This window comes from Macaca fascicularis, chromosome 13 (genome assembly GCF_037993035.2).
Source record: "Macaca fascicularis isolate 582-1 chromosome 13, T2T-MFA8v1.1".
NCBI lineage: Eukaryota > Metazoa > Chordata > Mammalia > Primates > Cercopithecidae > Macaca > Macaca fascicularis.
This window is the reverse complement of record NC_088387.1, coordinates 89,548,192-89,573,722: the sequence shown is the minus strand read 5'-3', so window position 1 is coordinate 89,573,722 and position 25,531 is coordinate 89,548,192. Positions and strand designations below refer to the sequence as shown.

The 25,531-nt window shown below is 42.4% G+C and overlaps 2 protein-coding genes across 36 annotated transcripts in view; both read left to right on the top strand.

Moving 5' to 3' along the window:
- Nucleotides 1-5,141, top strand: part of BIRC6 (baculoviral IAP repeat containing 6) — a 256,711-nt gene extending 251,570 nt beyond the window's left edge. For all 32 annotated transcript variants that reach the window (XR_012422503.1, XM_074012019.1, XM_074012017.1 and 29 more), the window contains one exon: nucleotides 3,988-5,141. Coding sequence is in view for 31 of the 32 variants with exons in the window: in XM_074012019.1 (XP_073868120.1) it covers nucleotides 3,988-4,167 (180 nt within the window). In the remaining variant the exon portion in view is untranslated. The remainder of the gene's footprint in view (nucleotides 1-3,987) is intronic.
- Nucleotides 5,142-14,622: 9,481 nt separating this feature from the next.
- TTC27 (tetratricopeptide repeat domain 27) overlaps nucleotides 14,623-25,531 on the top strand; it is a 176,952-nt gene continuing 166,043 nt past the window's right edge. For 2 of the 4 annotated variants that reach the window (XM_065527199.1, XM_005576158.4), the window contains exons 1-4: nucleotides 14,623-14,895; nucleotides 16,749-16,926; nucleotides 20,423-20,552; nucleotides 24,855-24,995. In XM_065527199.1, coding sequence (XP_065383271.1) covers nucleotides 14,808-14,895; nucleotides 16,749-16,926; nucleotides 20,423-20,552; nucleotides 24,855-24,995 — 537 coding nt within the window. In that variant the 5' untranslated portion in view covers nucleotides 14,623-14,807. The remainder of the gene's footprint in view (nucleotides 14,896-16,748; nucleotides 16,927-20,422; nucleotides 20,553-24,854; nucleotides 24,996-25,531) is intronic. The other 2 variants (XM_074011997.1, XM_005576159.4) reach the window with 1 other exon arrangement.

Below are 25,531 nucleotides of genomic sequence, written 5' to 3'. Positions count from 1 at the left end.
GCTGGTCTCGAACTCCTGACCTCAAATGAGCCACCGCACCCCGTCCAACTGATAGACTTTTCAGTATAAGCGTTTCTAACCCTCTGTGCCTACCTGTTAAAACACTGATAACATTTGCCTAACGTTTGTCTTTTGTAGTATACTTTTCATCTGTAGACTATCTTGGCTTTTCTGCTTACACTCTTAATCCTTTCAGTATGTTTTCCTTTTTCTCTTTTCCTGAGCAATTGTTTACCTGAGGCTTACTTTTTGGCCTTCAGAACGATTTTTTTTTCTCTTTCTGTTTTTTCTTCATTGTATCTGTAACCCTGACTTTGGCCATTTACTCTCTAAAATTGACACTTCAAACTGTTGTCAGCTCTTAACTTTCTCTTGAATTGTATTACTGACATTTTTTACGTAGATGCCCTGTCATCATCTCCTTGAAGGAGATTTTCCTCAAATCAAGTTTTCTAGTTTTCTATTTACTTAATTTTACTTGATTTTAAACATTTTTCTCTGTCTTAGAATCTTCAAGTATTATGTATCTCATCCTTCATCCAGCACCCCTGGTCAGTACTAGGTCCTGTCAATATTACTTCATGAGGGGACTGTCCCTCTCCCCAACTCATGATTTCTGTTGAGTTCCCACAGCTTTGTCTGTTTGTCCAGCTTCCTTGTACCAGGTTCTCCCCCTTTCAGTTCCTCCTTTAGTGCATTACCAGGCTGATCTTCCCCAAATATCTATTTAGATGTGTTTTTCACTTATACAAAACTGGCTCAAGTCTAGCTTCTTTTCATTCAGTCTCTTGCTTATATCCACATTCCTTTATTTCTTCTGTGTCACTGTCACCTGGAATTTTCCATCTCTGAATTAATCCAAATTTATATCGTTTTAACTATACATTTGCTGTTGAGTGCTGCACAAGAAATGTACATAATTGGCTAGGCACAGTGGCTCACGCCTATAATCCCAATACTTTGGGAGACCAAGGCGGGCAGATCACTTGTGGTCAGGAGTTCAAGACCAGGCCGACCAACGTTCAAGACCAACCCCAACTCTACTAAAAAAAAATACAAAAATTAGTCAAATGTGGTGGCTTATGCCTGTAGTCCCAGCTTTTGGGGAGACTGATGCAGGAGAATCACCTGAACCTGAGAGGTGAAGGTTGCAGTGAACCGAGATTGCGCCATTGCTCTCCAGCCTGGGCAACAAGGGTGCAAAATTCCCTCTTAAAAAAATAAATAAAAAGAAAAGTATGTAGTTGTTTAGCTTGACTCCACAATAAAATCATAGTATCCCTGTATTAGACTGTTCTTGCATTGCTATAAAGAAATCCTTGAGACTGCGTAATTTATAACAAAAAGACATTCAGTGGACCCATGGTTCTGTAGGCTGTACAGGAAGCATGGAGCTGGCACTTACTCCGCTTCTGAAGAGGCCTCAGGACCTTTTACTCATGGCGGAAGACGAAGCGGAATCAAGAAGGAGTAGGGGCATGGGAGGTGCCACACTTTACAACAACCAGATCTCGTGATAATTCACTCACTATCTCAGGACAGCACCAGTCCAGGAGGAAACTGTCCCCATGATCCCCATTTCTCTCCCCTCTAACACAGGGATTACATTTCAACATGAGATTTGGGCAGGGACAAATATCCAAACTAGCTCAATCCCCAACCTTTACTGGGTCCTCATGATTGCCAGATTTTTCTTTCTCCTTCCCTGGTTAGTGTTTTCACCTGTTGTCCACAGTGGAAGGAAAATCAAGGCTAGGGAAATTTTCACTTACTGGCATGTAAATGTGCTTTGAAACTTTGCAAATAGCTGCAAAGTATAGTTGTTTTTTCCTATTTGTGTGTATATAATTTCAGCCAGAATTTTAGACTCCATAAGCTTAAAGATTTTATCCTCATTCTACTCATTGCCTTTTGTTGTTGGTATATTTAACACAGTATCTCATACATAAAAATTGTTCTATAAATGTTGTTTAGCTAATTTTCAAAGTCAGCTGTTAACACAATTTATTATTTTTTATTTATTTTATTTTATTTTATTTTTGAGATGGAGCCTCCCTCTGTTGCCAGGCTGGAGTGCAGTGGTGCGATCTCGGCTCACTGCAACCTCTGCCTCCCTGGTTCAAGTGATACTCCTGCCTCAGCCTCCCGAGTACCTGGGACTACAGGTGCACACCACCACAACCAGCTAATTTTTGTATTTTTAGTAGAGTTGGGGTTTCACCATGTTGGCCAGGATGGTCTCGATCTCTTGACCTCGTGAGCTGCCTGCCACTGCCTCCCAAAGTGCTGGGATTACAGACGTGAGCCAGCCACCGCGCCTGGCCGACACAATTTTAAAAGCCTTTGGTGTGATTATTTAAGGTCATTTCTCTCTCACCAGAAAATTATGAACCGAATCTTTGCGTGTGTAGACAACCACGCACTCCCAATTAACATGCCTATATCCTTCTCTAAGTTGCAATATAGAGCAAAACAAAGTTTATTTAATATCTATAGATCTTCTTTTTAACTTAATTTAAAAAAAAAAATTCTAATGATAGACTGGGTGCAGTGGTTCACACCTGTAATCCCAGCACTTTGGGTGTCTGAGGCAGGCGGATTGCTTGAGATTAGGAGTTCGAGACCAGCCTGGCCAAGAAGGCAAAACCCCATCTCTACCAAAAACACAAAAAAATTAGCTGGGCGTGGTGGTGCTCGCCTGTAATACCAGTTGATCGGGAGGCTGAGGCACGAGAATTGCTTGCGTCTGGGAGGTGGAGTTTGCAGTGAGCTGAGATTGTGCCTCTGTACTCTAGCATGGGTGACACAGTGAGGTCTTGTCTCCAAAAAAAAAAAAAAAATTCTAATGATAAAATTATTTCTAAGGTTTATTCTGAGCATTAAGTGGGAAAATTAGTGTGAACATTTGCAGATATTTTACATATGGCCTAGTACCTGATAAATATTTTTTTCATTCGCTAAAGTATCAGTGGATTTATTTTAATTTATGGACTTGTCTTTCTCTCAAAAATATTTAGCCAGAGTCAGCATGTATGACAAATCAAGGGATTACGGTGTTTAATTTGAAAGAGTGTATAGGTTGGGCACAGTGGCTCACACCTGCAATCCCAACTCTTTGGGAGGTCAAGGCAGGTGGATCGCTTGAGACCAGCCTGGGCAAAATGGCGAAACCCTATCTGTATAAAAACTCAGGTAGGCATGGTGCCTCATTCCTGTAGTCCCAACTACTTGGGAGCCTGAGGTGGGAGGATTGCTTAAGCCCAGGAGGTTGAGGCTGCATGAGCTGTGATTGTGCCATTGCTCTCCAGCCTGAATGACAAAACAGAGCTATCTTAAAACAAAATAAAAGAATATATATATCTAGGCCGGGTGCGTTGGCTTACGCCTGTAATCCCAGCACTTTGGGAGGCCGAGGCAGGTGGATGACAAGGTCAAGAGATTGAGACCAGCCTGGCCAAGATGGTGAAACCCCGTCTTTACTAAAGATACAAAAAATTAGCTGGGCATGGTGGCGCATGCCTGTAGTCCCAGCTATTCGGAAGACTGAGGCAAGAGAATGACGTGAACCTGGGAGGTGGAGGTTGCAATGAGCTGAGATCACGCCACTGCACTCCAGCCTGGGCAACAGAGCAAGACTCCGTCTCAAAAATAAATAAATAAATAAATCAAAGAGTATATGTATCTAATAATGTCCTTTAAGTTGTCAGTAATGCTATTTCTGTGATAGCTTGGGAACATGGGTAGGATCTACTGGTAGGTTACTGACGTCTTTTCAGCAACATCAGTTACTTTGAGGTTAAGGATTCTTGTCAGTTTTGCTTACTACCTGCTATATCAAGTGCCTCTACCAGTGGCTTGCACAAGGGGGGGCTCAGTAAACATTTGTAGGCTTAATGCTTTGGCCTTTGTTGAAATTCAGTTCCTGCCTCAAATGATGTTGTGCTAGAGGGTTTACAGTTCTAACATTAGTCCTTTTCTCCTGCATAGCGTCACACTGCTCAGCTTCGTGAAGAGTTGCTAAAACTTCCCTGCCCTGAAGGCTTGGATCCTGACACTGACGATGCCCCAGAGGTGTGCAGGACCACAACAGGTGCTGAGGAGACTCTAATGCACGATCAGGTTAAACCCAGCAGCAGCAAAGAACTCCCCAGTGACTTCCAGTTATGAGCTGCATTGACAGGGACTTCATAGACACAAAGGCTTCGAAGCACAAGCCAAATATGTCAATATTTGTATGTAAGAAACTAATTATGTAATAGGTAATGAAACTGAAACTATACTATGCCCTTAAGGAGATCCAGTTTAATTCAAGGTGATCTTTTATTTACCTGTACAGGAGTGTAAACTTTTTTGTGCTTTTATTTTTCAATTGTGAGAACCACTGATTGGTATGTTCAACAAATTTGTGTATACAAAGAAATGGATAAATCACTGCTATATAAGGGAAACTACCTTAGGAAAGAATGTTTACTGAATGTTTATTTTATTTTATTTTTTACTGTAGAGTGAGGGGTTGTTAACAAAGAATATATATTGGTCATTCTTACAACTACTATTTAAAGTCAGCAACTTTTCACTGAATTTGATAGATTTTATGTTTGGCCATATCTTCATGCTCACATTTGATTTCTGAAGACCTCCTACATACACTTCAATAAAAGTTAAATGGACATACTCCCTCTTTTTTGATTTACTGGTACATTTTTAAAATAATAAATCTGCCATAAAATGCATTATATCTGGAGACTTGCACTTGTATGGATGAATTTATTACATTCAACATATTTAATTTTATGCCTTCTAATTCTAAGATGCAGAAAAAAATAAATGAACATGATTTTATTCTATGCCAACATTTGGGCCTCTGAATGTATCTGTTATTTGAATTTAAGTATTTGAAAAGGAATGGTCAATTTGAAAGTCATTCTAAACTGATTTTTTTTTTTTCCTAAAGGGCTTCTTTTTTCCTGGACTATGTGGTTTTATGACTAAAGTCACATGTATGTATTAAACATTGAGGCTCTGTAGAGGAGAGAGGATGTACCTCTCTGGTGCTGTTACAGTACATTCTGTACCTGCCATACAGGCTCATTTTCATGCAAATTCTTCCTAGAGCCAAATAAATAAAGACTTAGGTAAATTAGTATGTCTTGTTTCTAAACCCCTTTGCCATGGTGTGAAATGCTATTTCTATAAAGAATTGAACACTTTCAAGACTGAAGAATGGGAAAACAAAGGATGTTTTTCCAAGACCAGTTACCGCAGGGGAAAAGCTAAGGTGATCCTTGACAGTATTTTTATAAAATAAAAGTGGCAGCCGTGCACGGTGGCTCAAGCCTGTAATACCAGCACTTTGGGAGGCCGAGGCAGGCAGATCTCCTGAGGTCAGGAGTTTGAGACAATCCTGGCCAATGTGGTGAAATCATATCTCTATAAAAACACAAAAATTAGCCAGGCATGGTGGTACGTGCCTGGAATCCCAGCTACTCAGGAGGCTGAGGCAGGAGCTGGAGCTGAGACCTGAATCTGGAGCTGACCAGCAGAAGCTGTATTCTGAAAGACTAATTGCTCTCTGAAGAAAAAAGGGATCTTGGGGAAATGATACTCTCTTATGTACGAAGTATAGAGCTCCTTCAGCATGGAAAAAGGAGAAACGAATAGTATTTGGACAGGAAATCAAAGATTCTAAAATACATAGTGTTAGGTCTGGTGGGCAGTGAGCTACACCGAGAATGACAATATAGTGGTACTTTATGAGAAGAAAAAAATTGTATGTCACCCACAGACATGCCAGCTAAAATCTAAGTATAAAATTATCAGCAATAATAAAAGTCATTAATCCTCTAGGCTATTTTTTGTTGTTTTTGTTTGTTTTTGGACTGTGAGTGCTGGATGATAAAAAGCTGTATCAAATGTATTGTTTGTCTTCCATATAAAATGAAAGTAACAATACCAGTACTATAAGGTCCAGTTCATATTTTTTAAAAACCAAAGTCTAAACACCTGAATTGGAACCAATTACATTAAAACGTTCCACCAGAGATCCAGACTTTTTGTCAACAAACATTTGAGCACTCATTCTTTACTAGTTGCAAGTTCCTGCACTTGAGGAGTGAATGACAGACATGAAAACATGTCAGTGCCATCTGGTAAGTTTTCTGGTAGAGTTATTTACAGGGTAATATTGGGAGCACAGAGGAGAATCCTTATCTCAGGCAAAACGTTGGGTGGGCACTGAGGTGATAATGGTCTGGAAAGGCTTCCTGAGTGCAGACTGAGTCTTGAAGGATGAGGATAAAGAAGTTAGCCAGGCAGAAACAAGATAATCCAGTCACAGGAGAGCAAAAGGAGAGCTCAGGTTGATGGCACCATGTTAGAGGATTTTTAACAGGCAAAGTGAGGATAGTCAAATGGGATGGGAGGCAGTGGTTTTGGAAAGAGAGGAGGGGTCAGTTCGTCCCAGGCCTTTGCTTGCCCTGTTGAGGAGCTTTGACATCCTGTAGGTGAAGGAGAACTCACAAGTAGCTCTAAGGAAGCAACCTGATTAGACTATTTCAGGAAGATCATTCTGCAAGCTGTTGGGAAGGAAGGAGATAAGTTAAAAGCCTGCTCACATCCAAGCAATAGGTCATAAACTCAGGCACATAAACTGTGGAGATTAAGAGACAGTTGACAGGACTTTGGGAAATACATATATTTTGATATGAGAATAACTTCAGCATGTTTTTAGGCTGGGGAGCCAGGGGAGAAGTCCTTGGGGAAGGATGGAGCAAAGCCTAACAGACATAAATGACCTGGGTCCAAGAGCACATGCGGAGAGCTTGAAGAGATGTGAAAATCAGGAAAGTGAATTGGTCTATTTGTGAAACTTTTAACTAAAGTTTTTATCTTAATGAAAAGTAAAAAAACGAAAAGTAAAACTGCTTAAATACCTTCCTAGCATTAAGACAAAAATCTCCAAAGTCAGACAAATGTAAAAAGTGAGACTGTAGACTGGGCATGATGGCTCACATCTATAATCCCAGCACTTTGGGAGGCTAGGGCGGAAGAATTGCTTGAAATCAGGAGTTTGAGACCAGCCTGGGCAACATGGCAAAACTCCGTCTCTACAAAAAATAGCAAAATTTGCTGGGCATGGTGGCACATGCCTGTGGTCCCAGCTACTTGGGAGGCTGAGGTGGGAGGATTGTTTGAGTCCAGGATGTGGAGTGAGCCTAGATCACATGACTGCACTCCACTGTGGGCAACAGCAAGACCCTGTCTTAAAAAGAAAATTAATGGATGTTTTTAACCCATCTCTTACTGTTGGACAGTTCGGAATTGCTTTTGTCTCTGCTTTATAACTAACGCTGTGATGAGCATGGTCTTATCTTTATTTTCTTACGATAAATCCTAGAAGTAGAATTCCTAGGTCAAAGGTTTTGACATGTAATGACCACTTTCCGGAGAGGTACTGATTCACACTTGGAAAATCATTTAGTGTTGCCATGTGTTGGCCAGCATTGGAGATTATAATTTTTTGATCTGATATTAGCATTATCATCAAACATGTTTTAATCTGCATTCAATATTGTTTATTACCCATTTGAATTTCTACTTTTGTCAGTTACCAGTTTATACCTTTTCCCTATTTTGTGTATTTTCTTAGAGTCTTTTAATACGTATCAGCTACTTATAGTAGAATATTAGTTTTTGTCAAACTTCCATGTATTTGTCCAGATGGCCTTTTAATTTTTGTTTAATTTTTCTCATAGAAGTTTTAAATTGTGGGGCCGGGTGCAATGGCTCACTCCTAAAATCCCAGCACTTTGGGAGGCTGAGGCGGGTGGATCACAAGGTCAAGAGATCGATGCCATCCTGGCCAACATGGTGAAACCCCATCTCTACTAAAAACACACAAAAAAGCTGGGCGTGGTGGCTCGCGCCTGTAGTCCCAGCTACTTGGGAGGCTGAGGCAGGAGATTTACTTAAACCCAGGAGGCAGAGGTTGCAGTGAGCCCAGATCGCACCACTGCACTCCAGCCTGGCGACAGAGTGAGACTCCATCTCAAAAAGAAAAAAAAAATAAATTGTGAAGTCATCTGTTGATCTGTTGCTTTCTGATTTTAATTACATTTTATTCTTTTGAAGTGATTCCCTATGCAAAGACAAAAAAAGGCTATATATTTTCTAACTGAGATTGATTTTTGGTATTGTTGTAGGCTTGGCTGCAACTGAATTGCAACAGGCTTGAGCTACTTCCCATCTCCCACCCTGCAGAGGCAGGCATGGTGGTGACAAGCCAGAGTCCAAATGTGGATAGAAGATATAAGCCACGTTGAAAGGAAGCTCCAACCTTTCTCTTTCCTCTTCAAACTCTGCCCAGTTTCTAGCAGCCATCCAAGCCTCCTTTCTCTCAGTTTCTAGCCTCCTGATGCTTCAAGCTCTAAAGGGACTGACGTGAACCCTGTGAGCCTATACATTTCCTGTATAGAAGAGGCATTCTCTGGCCGCCTTTCTCCCTTAGCTCCTGGATGTGATCCCGTAGTGCTCCCATGAGCTCCACCAAAAGTCTGCTTTCCTCTGCTTCCTTCGTGTGTGCCCCTCTTCAGGTTGCACCAGCTGTTTTCCTCTGCAGGAAGAGACTGCAGCCCACCACCATTTTAACTGTTTTCAGTTTATTCACGTCTCACTTCTCCAGGGAGGGAATACCCAGTCCAATCATGTCAGCTGCAGGCTGCCCTGGGCCGCTGGGAGACCTATGGCTTCAGGTTAGACACTTCTGCCTGCTGGGGTCCCCAGGACACTGCTCCTCCCCACCTCCCTGTACTGCTTTGGGTCACAAGGTAGCCATGCATTTCCCTCGTTCTTACTCCTACCACTTCTGTTCCGTGCTGTTTTCCCCCAGCCTTTCTGTAGGTTTTGTTCTTTGGTTTATTCCCTTTTTCACCTTGCTGTCTGCAAAGTCAGCAAATGCAGCCATAGAGTGCCTTCCATCTCTGGAGCTTTTCCCATCTTTAGAGGAACCAGCTAGAGCTCCTTTAACCTGTCTGTGCCCCCTTTCTGGGAGCTGCTATTTTTGTTATTGCCCTTCTTGCCAGATGAGTATGAGATTTCCCAAGCCTGGACAATTTTCTTTTCTTTTTTTTTTTTTTTTTTTTTTTTTGAGACTGAGTCTGACTCTGTCGCCCAGGCTGGAGTGCAGTGGCCGGATCTCAGCTTACTGCAAGCTCCGCCTCCCGGGTTTACGCCATTCTCCTGCCTCAGCCTCCCGAGTAGCTGGGACCACAGGCGCCCGCCACTTCGCCCGGCTAGATTTTTGTATTTTTTAGTAGAGACGGGGTTTCACCCTGTTAGCCAGGATGGTCTCGATCTCCTGACCTCGTGATTCGCCCGTCTCGGCCTCCCAAAGTGCTGGGATTACAGGCTTGAGCCACTGCGCTCGGCCGACAATTTTCAAATATGTGTCCTGTTGGGGTTTTTTTTTTTTTTTTTCCTCTTTATATAAAACTTTGTTAGTTTTGTTTTTTTTTTTTTTTTTTTTTTTTTTTGCTATACATTCACAATGAAAAAAAAAATATTTTTCAAGCCCAAATCACTCATATAGTAGTCTTGGTTTAAAAAAAAAAAAAAAAAATCTTCCCCCAGTTGTCTCCATACCCCAGAGGTAGCAGTTACTTCCTGAAGCAAGGCAAATACTTCCTTTGACCCAAAGGGCCAAGTTAATCTCCCAAAGAAGTTTAGCAAGGGAGAGCTCAGAAAGGCCTGAAGCTCCCTACTCTTAGGTGTGATTTGTAAATGCCTCTTTACCAAGGAAAGATAATGCCTTAACTTGTTCTGAGCACTTGTACCTGCTCTGCAATGTGCTGGATTCTTGGGATAAAATGTCATATATGAGTCTGACCCTACCCCCAGGAAGCTGTCAGTCTAAATAATATTCATCATTTCAATAGTATTTTGGGAGTCTTCCAGTTATCACCAATTTCAGTCTCTGAGCCGAAGCGATCACCTTGGATTGTGAGTCAAGGAAGGACAGATCCCTGAGAAGACTTCATGCAGCTCTAGGAAAAGCTTATACTCTTCAGTCATCTGGCTTCTGATTTCACAATGAGAAGACTATACCCTCGTCTGCCTCAAAGGAGGAACCCCTAATACTTAGCTAATAATTGCTAACGTGTTTTGGTATCTATGTCCTAGATCCTATGTTTAGTACTTGATAGCTTAATCTCATTATCAGTTGGTCTCAATTTGCCAACTGCTAGGGAAAAAGCATCACACTGTGGAGACACGGAAGCATACCATCTATCCCCTCCCTTCAGTCAGTCTGCCCTTGCTTCTAGCAGGCGACCCCCACCTCACCCCATCTTCTATTTTTCTTTTCTTTCTTTTTTTTTAGACAGAGTCTCACTCTGTCGCCCAGGCTGGAGTGCAGTGGCGCGATATCTCGGCTCACTGCAAGCTCCACCTCCCCGGTTCACGCCATTCTCCTGCCTCAGCCTCCCGAGTAGCTGGAACTGCAGGCGCCCATCACCACGCCCGGCTAATTTTTTGTATTTTTAAGAGAGACGGGATTTCACCATGTTAGCCAGGACGGTCTCGATTTCCTGACCTCGTGATCCGCCCGCCTTGGCCTCCCGAAGTGCTGGGATTACAGGCGTGAGCCACCGTACCTGGCCCTCAGTATACTCAAACAATAGTTCTCCTCTTCTGTTAGTATCTATTAGCACCTATGGGACTTAAGACGTAAAACTTTTTTTTTTTTTTTTTTTTTTCTTCTGAGACAGAGTCTGGGCTCTGTCACCCAGGCTGGAGTGCAGTGGCATGATTTCAGCTCACTGCAACCCCTGCCTCCCGGGTTCAAGCCATTATCATGCCTAAGCTTCCCTAGTAGCTGGGATTGTGGGTGTGCACCACCAGCACACCCAGCTGGGTCTTGCTTTGTCGCCCAGACTGGAATGCAGTGGTGTGATCTCAGCTCACTGCAACCTCCACCTCCCGGGTTCAAGCGATCCTCCCACCTCAGCCTCCCTAGTAGCTGGGACTACAGGTGTGTGCCATCACGTGAAGCTAATTTTTGTATTTTTAGTAGAGACGGGGTTTCACCATCTTGGCCAGGCTGGTCTCGAGCTTCTGACCTCAGGTGATCCGCCTGCCTTGGCCTCACAAAGTGCTGGGATTCCACAGAAGTGAGCCACCGCACCCAGCCATGTGTTTGAACTAATTCTGTCTGGTATCTTTTTAAGTGGTGAAAGGGAGGCTGGATCTGTCATTAGCTCAAGCATAAGGAAGTCAGGATCGCGAACAGCATTTCATGACCCTTCCATCTCCTTTCATATTCATTAACAGAGCTCACATTTAATAATAATTTTAACAGTGTTTGCAGATGTTTGTGGCAACTTTATTTGAAGTAGCCAAACCTGGAAACAACTTCAACATCCATCCACAGATGAATAAATAAACACATTGTGATATATTCATACAATGCATACTCTTCAGTTATATTTTTTAAACGAACGTTGATATATACTATATATGAATATCAAAATAATTATGCTAAGTGAAAGAAGCCAGAAAAAAGTATATACTGTATGATTCCATTATATAAATCTAGAAAATGCAAACTCATCAATAGTGACAGCAGATCAGTGGTTGCTTGGGGCGTGGAGGATGGGGACGGCAAGAGGGCGGAATTATCAAGAGGAACAAGGAAACTTGGAGGAGTGATGGGTATGTTCACCATCTTGATTGTGGTGATGGTTCATGAGTACATACATATATTAAAACCTAACAAATTGTACAGTTAAAATATGTGCACTTCTTGCCAATTATACCTGAGTAATGCTTTTTATAAAATTGTTGTATGAAGCTTAAAATCTGGTCTCCCAAGACCAATATTCTCCAGAAGCCTTCTCCTGACGTAACAATTCTTTCTTCTCCTGACACCGCTGTCCCCTGCTCTTTCCAAACCCTGTGTCCCTTGGAACAATGGCCCCGCAACCACCGCTTTCCCTCAGAGAGTGAGCCAGTCCTTGCCCTGTGCTTCCTTCTAGTCAGTGCAACCAAACAGATCTGGGTCCTCCTTGACCCCTCTGATGCTCCCATGGCGCCATTATTTTCTCCAATCTCCTAGCCTCTTGCAATAATTGTTGAATTTACATCTCCACCCATCCTCCTTCCTACTTTTTCTCCTTTAGGAAGAAATGATGCAAAACCTTGTTTCCTTATCACCCAGTATTCTGAAATAGAGGTGTTATAATTGTATTTATTTTTTGCTGTAGACCAAATGTTACTATAAACATTTAGCTAGAATCACTAGTTTAGAGAAGATGAAATTTTGTAATAGGTTGGGAACTATTTGACATAAGAGAGGAGAAAGGAAACAACATGGAGTAGAGGCATAAAACAAGCCAAGGATAGTGCTAAATTATGTTAAAAGTATCTCTTACTTAACTCATTCTTGGTCTTGAATATGGAGACTTCTGGCTTTCTGTCTCCACTGGGTTCTGGAACTGTGGCAGCCAGAGCCTCACCTTCCAGATAGGAGATTTAAAGAGTCTTTTAGAGAAATCTGACCAGCCCAAGAAAAAAAGACTTTCAGATAGTGACATACAGACTCCTCTGTTCCCAACAGACTCGTCAGCCGAGGCATTCTATACTGAATCCTACAGTAGATATCTCATTGCCTGTTCAATTTCCACTCACTATGTACATACTTTTAATTGAGATCATATTCCCCCCCTACTTTATTACTGGAATTCACTTTGCTTGAGGGGAGACGAGGCAGACTTCAGTCACCATCATGGTCTAGCATACCACATTTAAAACAAACCAACCTTGAATTTCAGTGAAAGTTGCAAGTTTACTATGTGGATCAATGGGGTGCTACATACAGATGAGGAACTTTGGCAGAGCGGCCAGTGTGTTTCTACAGACATTCATCTTCAAATTAGTTTAGACAGTGCTGGCTTTTGTACTTAAGGAAATGAACAGACATTCTGGTCAAGTATCATTTTCTAGAAAAATAGTTTTTAATTACTTCTCAATGGGAGGACATTTTAGGGCATCCGCTCTTCTCCAATCACAGTCAGGTCTGGCTTCCTTTGGTATCTGCTGGCAGCGACTGAAATGAGCTGAGCTGAGTTCCTCTCCCTCCACATTCTTGAGTGGCTCTTTACTGTTTTTTGTTTTTTTTTTTCCTTCCTTCCTTCTGTCTGTCCTTCCTTCCTTCCTTCCTTCCTTCCTTCCTTCCTTCCTTCCTTCCTTCCTTCCTTCCTTCCCTCCTCCCTCCCTCCCTCCCTTCCTCCTTCCCTCCCTCCTTCCTTCCTCCCTATTGCCCAGGCTGGAGTGCAGTGGCACCATCTCAGCTCACTGAAACTTTCGCCTCCCGGGTTCAAGCAATTCTCCCGCCTCACCCTCCCGAGTAGCTGGGATTACAGGGCGCGCCACCACATCCGGCTAATTTTTGTATTTTTAGTAGATACGGGGGTTTCACCATGTTGGCCAGGCTGGTCTCGAACTCATGACCTCACGTGATCCACCCGCTTCATCCTTCCAAAGTGCTGAGATTACAGGCGTGAGCTACCGCGCCCGCCCTCTAGCTGTTTCTTAGGAATGTTGCTAGGAAGATTGAAAGAAGTACAAATAAGGTACCAGCTCTGTCCTCGCAAGCAAGCACGCAGGGGAGGCTGGTTTGTCCCCTTGCAATTTCTTTGTGATCACCCCTGGGATCACTATTCTTTTTTTTTTTTTTTTTTTTTTTTTTGAGATGGAGTCTCGCTATGTCTCCCAGGCTGGAGTGCAGTGGCGTGATCTCGGCTCACTGCAAGCTCCGCCTCCCGGGTTCACGCCATTCTCCTGCCTCAGCCTCCCAAGTAGCTGAGACTACAGGCGCCCGCCACCACGCCCGGCTAGTTTTTTGTATTTTTAGTAGAGACGGGGTTTCACCATGTTAGCCAGGATAGTCTCGATCTCCTGACCTCGTGATCCACCCGCCTCGGCCTCCCAAAGTGCTGGGATTACAGGCTTGAGCCACCGCGCCCGGCCTGGGATCACTATTCTGCAGCGTTCAGTGTTCCAAAAATTTCCCTGCAACAGCGGCAGGGGCAGATTTCCCACCCGGCCATGATTCATGTAGTGGCAGTGTCAAAACCAGATCCTTTCCGTACACGCTCATTCACCCAAAGACCCATGCTATGCTGACAGGGTTCCAACCTGGGCTTCACCGACTCCACGTCAGAGGGTCTGTGATTCCCTGAGAGGGTACCCTAACCCTGAGAGCAAGGGCCCACCCGCACTCTGCGCGAAGGACTGTGGTTTTCATCGGGTTATCAAGAGCGTTCAAACCCAAAATGGTTTCAGAATCACAACTCTAGCCCTTCCAATCAAACTGCTTTGGCTAAGATGTCCGTTTTGAGTTGCATTTGAACCCTAGCCCTCGGTGGGAGGCATACTCACTTCCACGTTCACAGTTCTTGGAAGTGGTCCCATTGGGGGCGGGGCTGAGCGCGACCGCGCCCTCAACTCCTCCTATTGCCCGCCCCGGGGTGGGGCATACCCACGCGACAGGCTCCGAACCCAAGTTCGCGTTCGTCTCGTAGGCGGAAGCCGGACCAGAGAGCGTGCGTGTTTTTCCCAAGGTGCCCCGCGCTGCTGTTATGGCCGCCTCCTTGTGCTGGTATCCACACATGGAGTTCTAGGGCCGCGGGTGTATTTACGGTAACTAGCCACTAGATTTCAGCGTGTTTGGACTCTCCACTTTTCACTTTCTTTTGTTGACTCCCGTGTGGCCCTCGTGGGAGCCTGTTTTGGCTGCAGCTGTGTCTGGGGTGATGTGGACCCCGGAGCTGGCAATTCTGAGGGGATTCCCCACTGAGGCAGAGCGGCAGCAATGGAAACAGGAGGGGTTCGTCGGTTCAGGTGAGAGGCGCACCTACCAGGGCCTTAGGCTGTCGTGGGAACTGTGAGGAAAAGGGATGGCAGCGACTGATTCTCATCCCTCCGTTCGTTTTTTGCTAACAAAATCTAGCTGATTCTTTCAGGCTTTGGGTCGTTGAGTCTTTGACATCATGGGCGTGGACCTCACTCTGCCCAAAACTTCTTACCGCCCAGGTTCAGTAATAATAACAATGGCATTGCCAGTTATTTTTCTAAGCCCTTAACATGTACTCAGTCATTTAATGCTTATAGCAGATACTTAAGGCAGATAACATTTTAATCCCACTTGCGGTGAAGACCTGTAAATACAGTTTGGTTAAGTAATTTTATTTTATTTTTATCTATTTATGTATTTATTATTTATTTATTATCTATTTTTTATTATTTGTTTATTTTTTGAGACGGAGTTTTTATTTTTGCCCTGGCTGTAGTGCAATGGCGCGATCTCAGCTCGCTGCAACCTCCGCCTCCGGGTTCAAGTGATTCTCCTGCCTCAGCCTCCAGAGTAGCTGGGATTGCGGCGCGCGGCACCACTCCCGGCTAATTTTGTATTTCTAGTTGAGTCGAGGTTTCACCACATTGGCCTAGCTGGTCTCGAACTCCTGACCTCGGATGATTCGCCCGCCTCAGCCTCCCAAAGTGCAGGGATTACAGGCCTGAGCCACCGCGCACGGTTCTGGTTAAGTAATTTGTTTAAGGTCACACAGCTGGTAAGCAGAGAAGCTAAAAGGAGACAGCAAAGTTTTGTGGTTTTTTTTTTTTTACTGAGATGGAGTCTCCCTCTTGTTGCTCTGGCTGGAGTGCAATGGTGCCATCTCGCTCACTGCAACCTCCGCCTCCCTGGTTCAAGCGATTCTCCTGCCTCACTCAGCCTTCCAAGTCGCTGGGACTACAGGAATGCACCACCATGCCCGGCTAAGTTTGTATTTTTAGTAGAGACAGCTTTCACCCTGTTGGTCAGACTGGTCTGGAACGCCCAACCTCAGGTGATCTACCTGCCTCAGCCTCCCAAAGTGCTGGGATAATAGCCATGAGCCACCACGCAACGGCCTAAGCAGCAAAGATTAATTCTTGTGAGCAATGAATACTTACCAGAGAGATAAAAGAGTTAAAAGGCACATTTACTGGCACATCTGGTTGTGGGATTTAGGCTGGACCCAGAAGAGTAATAACGAATAATGTAGTGTGTAAAGTACTCTGTGTGTATGTGTGTGTGTGGGCACTCGTGTGACACAGTGGGTGCTTTCAGTGACAGGAAGTTTGAAGTTTGGTGGTCTGGAAAAGTTTCCTAGAAGAAGTCAGACTTGAGCTGATTTTGGATTAAAGGGAAAGACTAACAAGTGGAGAAGAGTTCAACAGGCAAAATCACAAGTGCAAAGTGTGGAGTCAGGAATATGCATGGGACATTAGGGAAATAATGAGTAAACTAGCGTTCTTGGAGTGACTTTTCATGAAGAGAAGATAGTGGAGGTAGAAGGAGCCAGATTGTGAAAAGTCTTAGAACATTGACTAAGGAAACTTTTCTGTTGTCAGTAGGAATCTTTGTGAATTTCCCAGCACAAGAGTAAATACCTATTAATGAGCAATGTTATTTCTGGGGCTGACTTCCACTTTGGGGCTCATAGTCAGTATGAGTGAGCTGCTAATTCTAGGAGAGAAAATGTTTGTAGAATGATGGGGATTTACTGAGTGCCTTGTGATTGACATACAGTAAACATTTTAAGTCTATAGATTGTTTTTGCACACTGAAATGGTAGATTTACCTAATAATGTTATTCTTTACGGTATGAAAAAAAAATTTTTTTGGATTACTGCACTAATTTTTTATGTTACAGAGACTGGATCTTTCCTACAATTGCTGCTGGAAGGGAACTATGAAGCCATATTCTTAAATTCAGTGACTCAAAATATTTTTAATTCAGCAACAACTGCTGAAGAAAAGATTGATAACTACCTGGAGAAGCAGGTAGTAACATTCCTGGATTACTCAACAGATTTGGACACAATGGAAAGGTAGAATTTTATTTGAAATTTTTATAGAGGAACAGACTGAATACATTTAATAGCACCTTGACAGGGTAAGGCACTGATTTTAGCAGTTGAGAAACCTTGCCTTACATTTACTCAAGACTCATGGTATACCAAGTAATCTATGTAAAAACTCTTGTCCAGAATGAAAAAGTAAAGTGGTGCAGGATAAAATGATTTCATATGTGAGACTGGCACATATTTGGGTGTTAACTGCTAACCCACTCCCATGAGCTCCCAAATGCTTAGGTCTTGTTGGCTTTACCCACCAGCAAAACTTCAGACCTTATTTCCTTTTAACTTAAAAACATACTTTCAGGCTGGGTGCGGTGCCTCACGCCTGAAATCCCAGAACTTTGGGAGGCCGAGGTGGGTAGATCACATGAGATCAGGAGTTTAAGACCAGCTTGGCCAACATGGTGAAACCCCGTCTATACAAAAATACAGAAATTAGTTGGGCATGGTGGCGTGCGCCTGTGATCCCAGCTGCTAGGGAGGCTGAGGCCAAAGAATCGCTTAAACCTGGGAGGCGGAGGTTGCAGTGCCATTACACTCTAGCCTGGGCGACAGAGCGAGACTCTGTCTCAAAAAAAAAAAAATACCAAAAAACATACTTTCAATCTTGTTATTTCTGCATAGCTGGGTGCTAATTTGTAACTATTTATTATGTTTTAGATTATTATCTTTATAGAACTCAGTGAACTAATGTTTTTGTTAGGAAGCCCTTGGTTTACCTTCTTCCATTAAAGTTTGTGTAATTTTATAGGGTCAAGTACAGCAGGGAAACCTAAACTTTTCAGTGGCTTATATTTCACTGTTATAAATTTGATACCTCTGTCTTTCATCTACTATCTGTGGCAACCATGTCAAGCTTTAATTATCTTATAAATACATGCAATTTTATTTTACCATTATTTCTAGGAAATAGCTTCATTTAGTCCTTCAACAAATAAACTATTATAGTAGATGTGGAGGTTCTGAAGATGAATAAAGCATAACCCATATTCATAAGGAGTTTGCAAAAGAATGCTACTACAGGCTTTTAATTTTATTTTGAAAATTAATATTATTCATTTTCTTTTCTTTTTTGTTTTTGGATGGAGTATCACTCTGTTGCCCAGGCTGGAGTGCAGAGGTGTGACCTTGGCTCACTGCAACCTCTGCCTCCCAAGTTCAAGTGATTCTCTTCCCTCAGGTTACCATGTAGCTGGGATTACAGGCCTGCGTCACACCTGGCTAAGTTTTTTTGTGTGTTTAGTAGAGATGGGGTTTTACCATGTTGGCCAGGCTGGTCTTGAACTCCTGACCTCAGGTGATCTGCCTACCTCAGCCTCCCAAAGTGCTGGAATTACAGGCGTGAGCCACTTCGCCCAGCCTCCATTTGATTTTTTTAGTTTACTAGTAGTTATGTTCCTTTGGTGTCATTCTTTTTTTTTTTTTTTCCTTTAGTTCCTTTTTGTGGAGATGGTATCTTGATATGTTGCTCAAGCTGGTCTCGAACTCCCAGGCTCAAGCATCCTCTCACCTCTGCCTCACTAAGTGTGGGGATTATAGGCATGAGTCACTCCGCCCGGCCAGATTCTTACTGCTTTGTGATACGTGTGCATTCTCATAGCAAGTAGCCTTGTGGTCCCCATTAAAACAACACATTCACCCAAATGCGTTATTCACTGATAGATCAGATTTCTGTCTTGTCACACAAAGCTAAAAAGAGCCATTTCAGTTGACTTATTTTCAGACATTTGAAAGTTAAAGTGTATTCTCAGTTCACCTTACGGATTTTGTTTTTTGATTAGGACAGTTTATTAAGGCTGTTTTCTCCAAATTTCCAAACTTCTGAAACCAGCTCTCTTGTTATCTTTTTTCTCTAATGCTGCTTATTCTTTGCATTGCATCTGGAGTTTTGTATTTTTGCTACCATAGGCTTGTATGTTTGATTTTTTGTTTTTTCTTTTTCTCAAAGAATCTTCCTTTTAAGGAAGGGCCTAGGGACTGTGAGGAAAAAAGTGGCTCCTAATACTTTCTCTTCAGAATGAAACTCCAGGATTCCCTGGCTGTTATTTGCTAGAGTTGAATCTGTACCCATTTAGGTCCTAATTTAGGGTTTGGCACATTACGGCTGGCAGGCTAACTAAGTGGCTAAGAATGAATGGTTTTTACATTTTTAAAGGGTTGGAAAAAAACAAACGTGATATGCAAAGCCTAAAATATTTCCTATCTGTCCCTTTAGAAAACGTTTGCCTATCCCTGTCTCACATCACAGCAAGACTGAAAAATACAAGTTTCACTAAAATGTCTATGTTTTGTTGTTGTTGTTGTTCTAGCATTTGGTGGTATGGGATCGGTAAAAGGTTAGCAACAACTTTATATCATCACTTTTCTTTTGTATAAAGTCAGTTTTCTATACATCTTGCAATGTCAGAGCTGTTAAAGGGAATGCAAGGAAAACTTATAGACGTCTGATCAGAACGTAAATCAACACTGTTCAGGATAATTTTCTGTGGAGATAGAAGTGCTCTCTATCTTCATTGCCTAGATGGTAGCCACTAGCCACACTGTAAACTATGAGCACTTGAAATATGGAAAGTGTGACTAAGGAACTGAATTGTAAATTTTATTAATTTTAACTAATGTAAATTTAAATCATGTGTGGCTCATGGCTATAATATTGGATATTATAGACCAAAATTTTTTCTTTTTAAGAGAGACAGGATCTTGCTTTGTCATTCAGGCTGGAGTACAGTGCTATAGTCAGAGCTTACCACAGCCTTGAACTCCTGGACTGCAAGCAATCCTCATGCATCAGCCTCTTGAGTAGCTGGGATGTACCACCATACCTGGCTAACTTTTTTTTTTTTAAATTTTTAAAATTTTTTTTATTTTTTGAGACGGAGTCTCGCTGTGTCGCCCAGGCTAGGAGTGCAGTGGCGCGATCTCGGCTCACTGCAAGCTCCGCCTTCAGGGTTCACGCCATTCTCCTGCCTCAGCCTCCCAAGTAGCTGGGACTACAGGTGCCTGTCACCACGCCCGGCTTTTTTGTATTTTTAGTAGAGATGGGGTTTCACCGTGTTAGCCAGGATGGTCTCGATCTCCTGACCTCGTGATCCACCCGCCTCGGCCTCCCAAAGTGCTGGGATTACAGGCGTGAGCCACCGCGCCCGGCCCTGGCTAACTTCTTAATTTTTGGTAGAGACAGGGTCTCACTATGTTTCTCAGGCTTGTTTTGAATTCCTGGGTTCAAATAATCCTACCGTGGCCTTCCAAAATATTGGAATTACAGGCGTGAGCCACTGTGCCTAGCTAACCTAAATTGTTTTAAGTTTTAGAAATTTTTTTTGGTTTTTTTTGGTAATACTCTAGAGTAGTCTCAATAAATGTTGATAGATATTATTTTCTTAATAAAACTGAAATGGAATAGTGTGTTTGAGATTATACAGTGATAGTAGTTCATATTTATTTCTTTAACCATTCTTATATGCAGACAACAGTTGATATTTCTACTTGGTGTGAGCAGTTTGCAACTTTTTGTTCAGAGCAACTGGACGGGGCCTCCTGTTGACTTACACCCTCAGGATTTTTTGTCATCTGTCTTGTTCCAGCAATTCAGTGAGGTATGCTTGTTGAAAATGTTGTATGTAATTATTATTGTGTTATTTATTTTTTATAAGCAGGTCTTTATCAACTGGAACTAATAGTAGGTAGGAAAGAAACAAGACTTTATGGTTTGCACAAAACTACTAAGAATGCTTGTTCATTGATCAGATTTTCACATATTTCCAGAAGTTCCATTGTCAAACTCCTCTTCATACACACTCCATTTTATGGAGCCATGTTGGCTGTGTTTTTAATGAAAGTACAGACAGCTGCACCAGTTGTTTAGTTGATTGTATCACCTCAGTTACATAAAGATTTTTTTTTTTTTTGAGATGGTATCTCACTCAGTCACCCAGGCCGTTGTACAGTGGCTAGACCTATACCTACAGGCCTCAACCTACTCAGGCTCAGGTGATCTTCCCACCTCAGCCTCCCAAGTAGCAGAGACTACAGTTGCATGCCACCATGCCCAGCTAATATTTTTGTAGAGATGGGAATTTTGCCATGTAGCCCAGGCTGGTCTAAAACTCCTGGGCTCAAGTGGTCTGCCTGCCTTAGCCTTCCAAAGTGCTAGGATTATAGATGTGAGCGCTGTACATAAAGATCTTTAATGGCAAAACAGCAAATCTGGAAATCTGTTTAATTTTATTTCAGGTAAGTTTTTAATTAATTAATTAACTAATTAATTTTTTGAGACAGAGTCTTGCTCTGTCACCCAGGCTGGAGTACAGTGGCGTGATCTCAGCTCACTGCAACCTCTGCCCCATGGGTTCAAGCAATTCTTCTGCTTCAGCCCCCCCAGTAGCTGGGATTACAGGCGTGTGTTACCACATTCGGCTAATTTTTGTATTTTTAGTAGAGATGGGGTTTCACCATGTTGGCCAGGCTGGTCTTGAACTCCTGACCTCAAGTGATCTGCCTGCCTCAGCCTCCCAAAGTGCTGGGTTTACAGGTGTGAGCCACCATTCCCAGCTTGCAGGTAAGTTTTGATACTATACTTAAGAATGGCTCCCAGGAGTGGTTTGCTCCCAGGGGTGGCTTTAAATTACAAATACTTTATTAAAGTTCCTGGCACAGCATTGCTTCATGGTGATTATTATCCATTGTGAAGATAATATTATTGATCTGTGCCAGTGTGCCATCATTAGAGCTTGAAGTTTGAGTTCCTCAGGAATTTTTGAGCTCCTATGTAGAGGGTCTGGCTAGTATGAGATATCTACAAAAGAAGTATGGTTTAAATCAAAGTAAGAACTTTGATTTATCCAGCCACTTTGGTGATTTTGAACGTAGCTATCAACCACTCAACCTGGAAAAAGCTGAGTGATTGATAGCTATGTTCAAAATCACCAAAGTGCATCCAGAGCTTCTGCAGCAAAACAGACCTAGTGTTACCTGGTTTCTCAGAATTAGGTGTCGCAAGTAGGCCAGGCACGGTGGCTCACGCCTGTAATCCCAGCACTTTGGGAGGCCAAGGCGGGCGGATCACAAGGTCAGGAGTTCGAGACCAGCCTGACCAACATGGTGAAACCCCGTCTCTACTAAAAATACAAAAATTAGCCAGGCGTGGTGGTGCACGCCTGTAATCCCAGCTACTGAGGAGGCTGAGGCAGGAGAATCGCTTGAACTCAGGAGGCAGAGGTTGCAGTGAGCCAAGATTGTACCACTGCACACCAGCCTAGGCAACAGAGTAAGATTCCATTTCAAAAAAAAAAAGAAAAAAAGAATTAGGAGTAGCAAGTAAATGTGGAATAGAATTATTAGAGCTATGTCTTAATAATTTAATGAGGGGGCAGTAGGAAGAGAAGAAGTGCAAAAACAAGCATAATGTAAAAACCACAATAATTAACTCTTTGCATATCGGGTTAGTGAGTCACTATATATACTTCATTAGAGTAATTTTAATTCATAATGCTGATCCTAATTATAATTGAAAGGTTAAAAGATGTTTTGTATCTTATGTCTATGAAGGGAATTTATAATTTATGTTCTACAGAGGTTTTCATCCAAAACGGGGGTAAAAAACCCCAAACCCCAAATGATTGTAGCACTTAAAGAGATAAGCTTCAATTATCTAGAAATGTATTTATGAAACATCTCATTCCCTCTCTTATGTATGAATCAGTTTCTGGCTTCTATGGCCCTGTAGTATGGATTAGAAATCCACCAAACAGCCAAAGCCATAAATATCTCCTGAGCACTGATGTGTGGTTTGAATGGTGCTTAATTCGCATTTCTTTTTTTTTTTTGAGATAGAGTCTCACTCTGTCGCCCAGGCTGGAGTGCAGTGGTGCAATCTCGGCTCACTGCAGTCTCTGCCTCCCGGGTTCAAATGATTCTACTGCCTCAGCCTCCCAAGCAGCTGGGACTACAGGCGCTCACCACCATTCCCGGCTAATTTTTGTATTTTTAGTAGAGACGGGGTTCCAGCATGTTGGCCAGGGTGGTTTCGAACTCCTGACCTCAGATGATCCACCCACCTTGGCCTCCCAAAGTATTGGGATTACAGGTGTGAGCCACCGCGCCTGGCCTTAATTCACATTTCTTGTGTCAGTTTGGTCCTTACAGATTTGAGGTAATCTATAGATGAAAAGACTGAAGCTCAGAGTGGCAAAAGAATCTTGTCAGAGATCTTATAGCTGGGGCATTGGAATCCACATTTTCTGGTTCCAAAATCCAGTACTCTTCTACACTAGTGTAGAAGCACCTGTAAATTCAGGTAGCAAATCAAAACAGTATGAAAATGAATTTCATGAGAAGTTCAGACCATAAGAAATATTGCCATTAACAAAGAGATTTCTGGAAGCTGGATTTTGTCAAAGAAGACCTTTTAGTTGGAAGTGGACCTTGAGCTAGAACCTGAAGAGTGGTTAGAAAATGGATAGAGAAGAGGAAAATATACATTCTAGGTGCAGTCATATGAGCAGGAATTTAGAGGAGAGAACAGCATAGTGTTTGTGGGAAAAGGATGCTTTGAGCTTGCCGCTTTTAGCAGTGAAAAATCAGACCTGATGGAGATCATTTGGAGTTGTAGGAAACTTTGAGTAAGTCTTTGATTTTAACTTTTTTATTGGAACTACTGCCAACACTTAAAAGAGCATATGAAATGTATACAATTTAAATAATAAATCTCCTTTGTACTCACAGCCTAGCTTGAGTGTCACAGGTAATGCTCTCCGGGTAGTATATATTGGTGTGAGCCTCTGCACTGGGCCCAGGTATTTCATTTTATAATTGATGAAACTGAGGCTTCATCAGGAAAAAAATTGTGGGAAAAGTTTACATGTACTCACAAACTAATGAGAAGCAGAGAAAAGACACTATCCTTTGACATTGGAACCCATGTTCCTGATGGGTGAAGATTCTTCCTTGCTATTTTATGGCAGTTGTTAAAATTCTGCCATCCAAATTTTAACAACCTTGTCCATTGTAAAAAATCTCTGTACAACACGGGAGTGCATTTTTCAAAGGCATCCTTTTTATTTTGCAGTCTTCTGCTCACTCTGGTGCGTGGTCATATGCCCATTTAGCATTTGATGTATGAGACCTTGTTGATTGTTTGGCTTGATAGAAATTATAGAGGAGACACTTACTTTATAATGACATTTTCCATGTATTGAAGCTTAAGTGAAATATTGGTGTTTAATATAAATATCAAATACACTATTTAGTATAAATACTTTAACATAGGGATGCTTTTCATTGAGATAATATTTTGTTGTAAGTAAATTTATGAAGTGATGATATCTCTTCAATGCTATCATTTTTTTTAGTTCCTTGTTTCTCTAAAGTTTGAACATGCCAGGTGCGGTAGCTTTCGCCTGTAATCCCAGCACTTTGGGAGACCGATGCAGGGGATCACTTAAGGTCAGGAGTTCGAGACCAGCCTGGCCAACATAGTGAAACCCCATCTTTACTAAAAATACAAAAACTTAGCCAGATGTGATGGTGCGTGCCTGGAGTCCCAGCTGTTCGCCCAGGCAGGAGGATCACTTGAGCCTGGGAGACGGAGGTTGCAGTGAGCCAAGATCGCGCCACTGCACTCTAGCCTGGGCAACAGAGTGAGACTCCCATCTCAAGAAAAAAAACCTAAAAAATCAAGTTTGATCAGATGGGTGGCCATCTATCAGGGTAGGCTGGGTTTATAGATGTCTAAGGGCATTTGCAGTGTTATAATTCTGTCCAGTGCCAATTGCTGTGTAATATATTAATGCTTTTGTTTCAAAGCTGAGTTGACTGGAAAATCTTTGTATTATTATAAGACCTATAAAGATTAATCTTTTGTTAAATTATATCATCTTAGTTTATAATCCTTTTTTCAGGTTAAAGGACTGGATGCATTTGTTCTGAGCCTGCTCGCTCTAGATGGTGAATCGATCTACAGCCTGACCTCGAAGCCCATACTGCTTTTATTAGCACGCATTATCCTAGTGAATGTAAGACATAAACTGACAGCTATTCAGGTAAGGAAAGGATCCATGAGATTCATACCCTGGTGTGACTTTTGTGCTTATTAACACCAGACTGTAGATGTGTTGCTGACAACATCTTGGTCTATTTTGTTTTCTAAGTCTTCTATGTATGTGATTTAAAAATCTGATGAAAATAAGCAAAAACTTTTTTTCCCTCATGAGATTGATCTAGTTTAGAATGGGATTATGTTGTACCTCCTTAATAGGATTTATGTGTGTACTGTATACATATAAATGTTCATTTGCAGAAATCTTAAATATTGATTTAAAAATATGCCTTGGGCTGGACCCGGTAGCTCACGTGCATAATCCGGTAGCTCACGTGCATAACTTTGAGAGGCTGAGGTGGGCGAGTCACCTGAGGTCAGGAGTTCGAGACCAGCCTGGCTAACATGGTGAAACTCCATCTCTACTAAAAATACAAAATTAGCTGAGTGTGGTGGTGGGCGCCTGTAATCCCAGCTACTTGCGAGGCTGAGGCAGGAGAATTGCTTGAACCTGGGAGATGGAGGTTGCAGTGAGCCGGC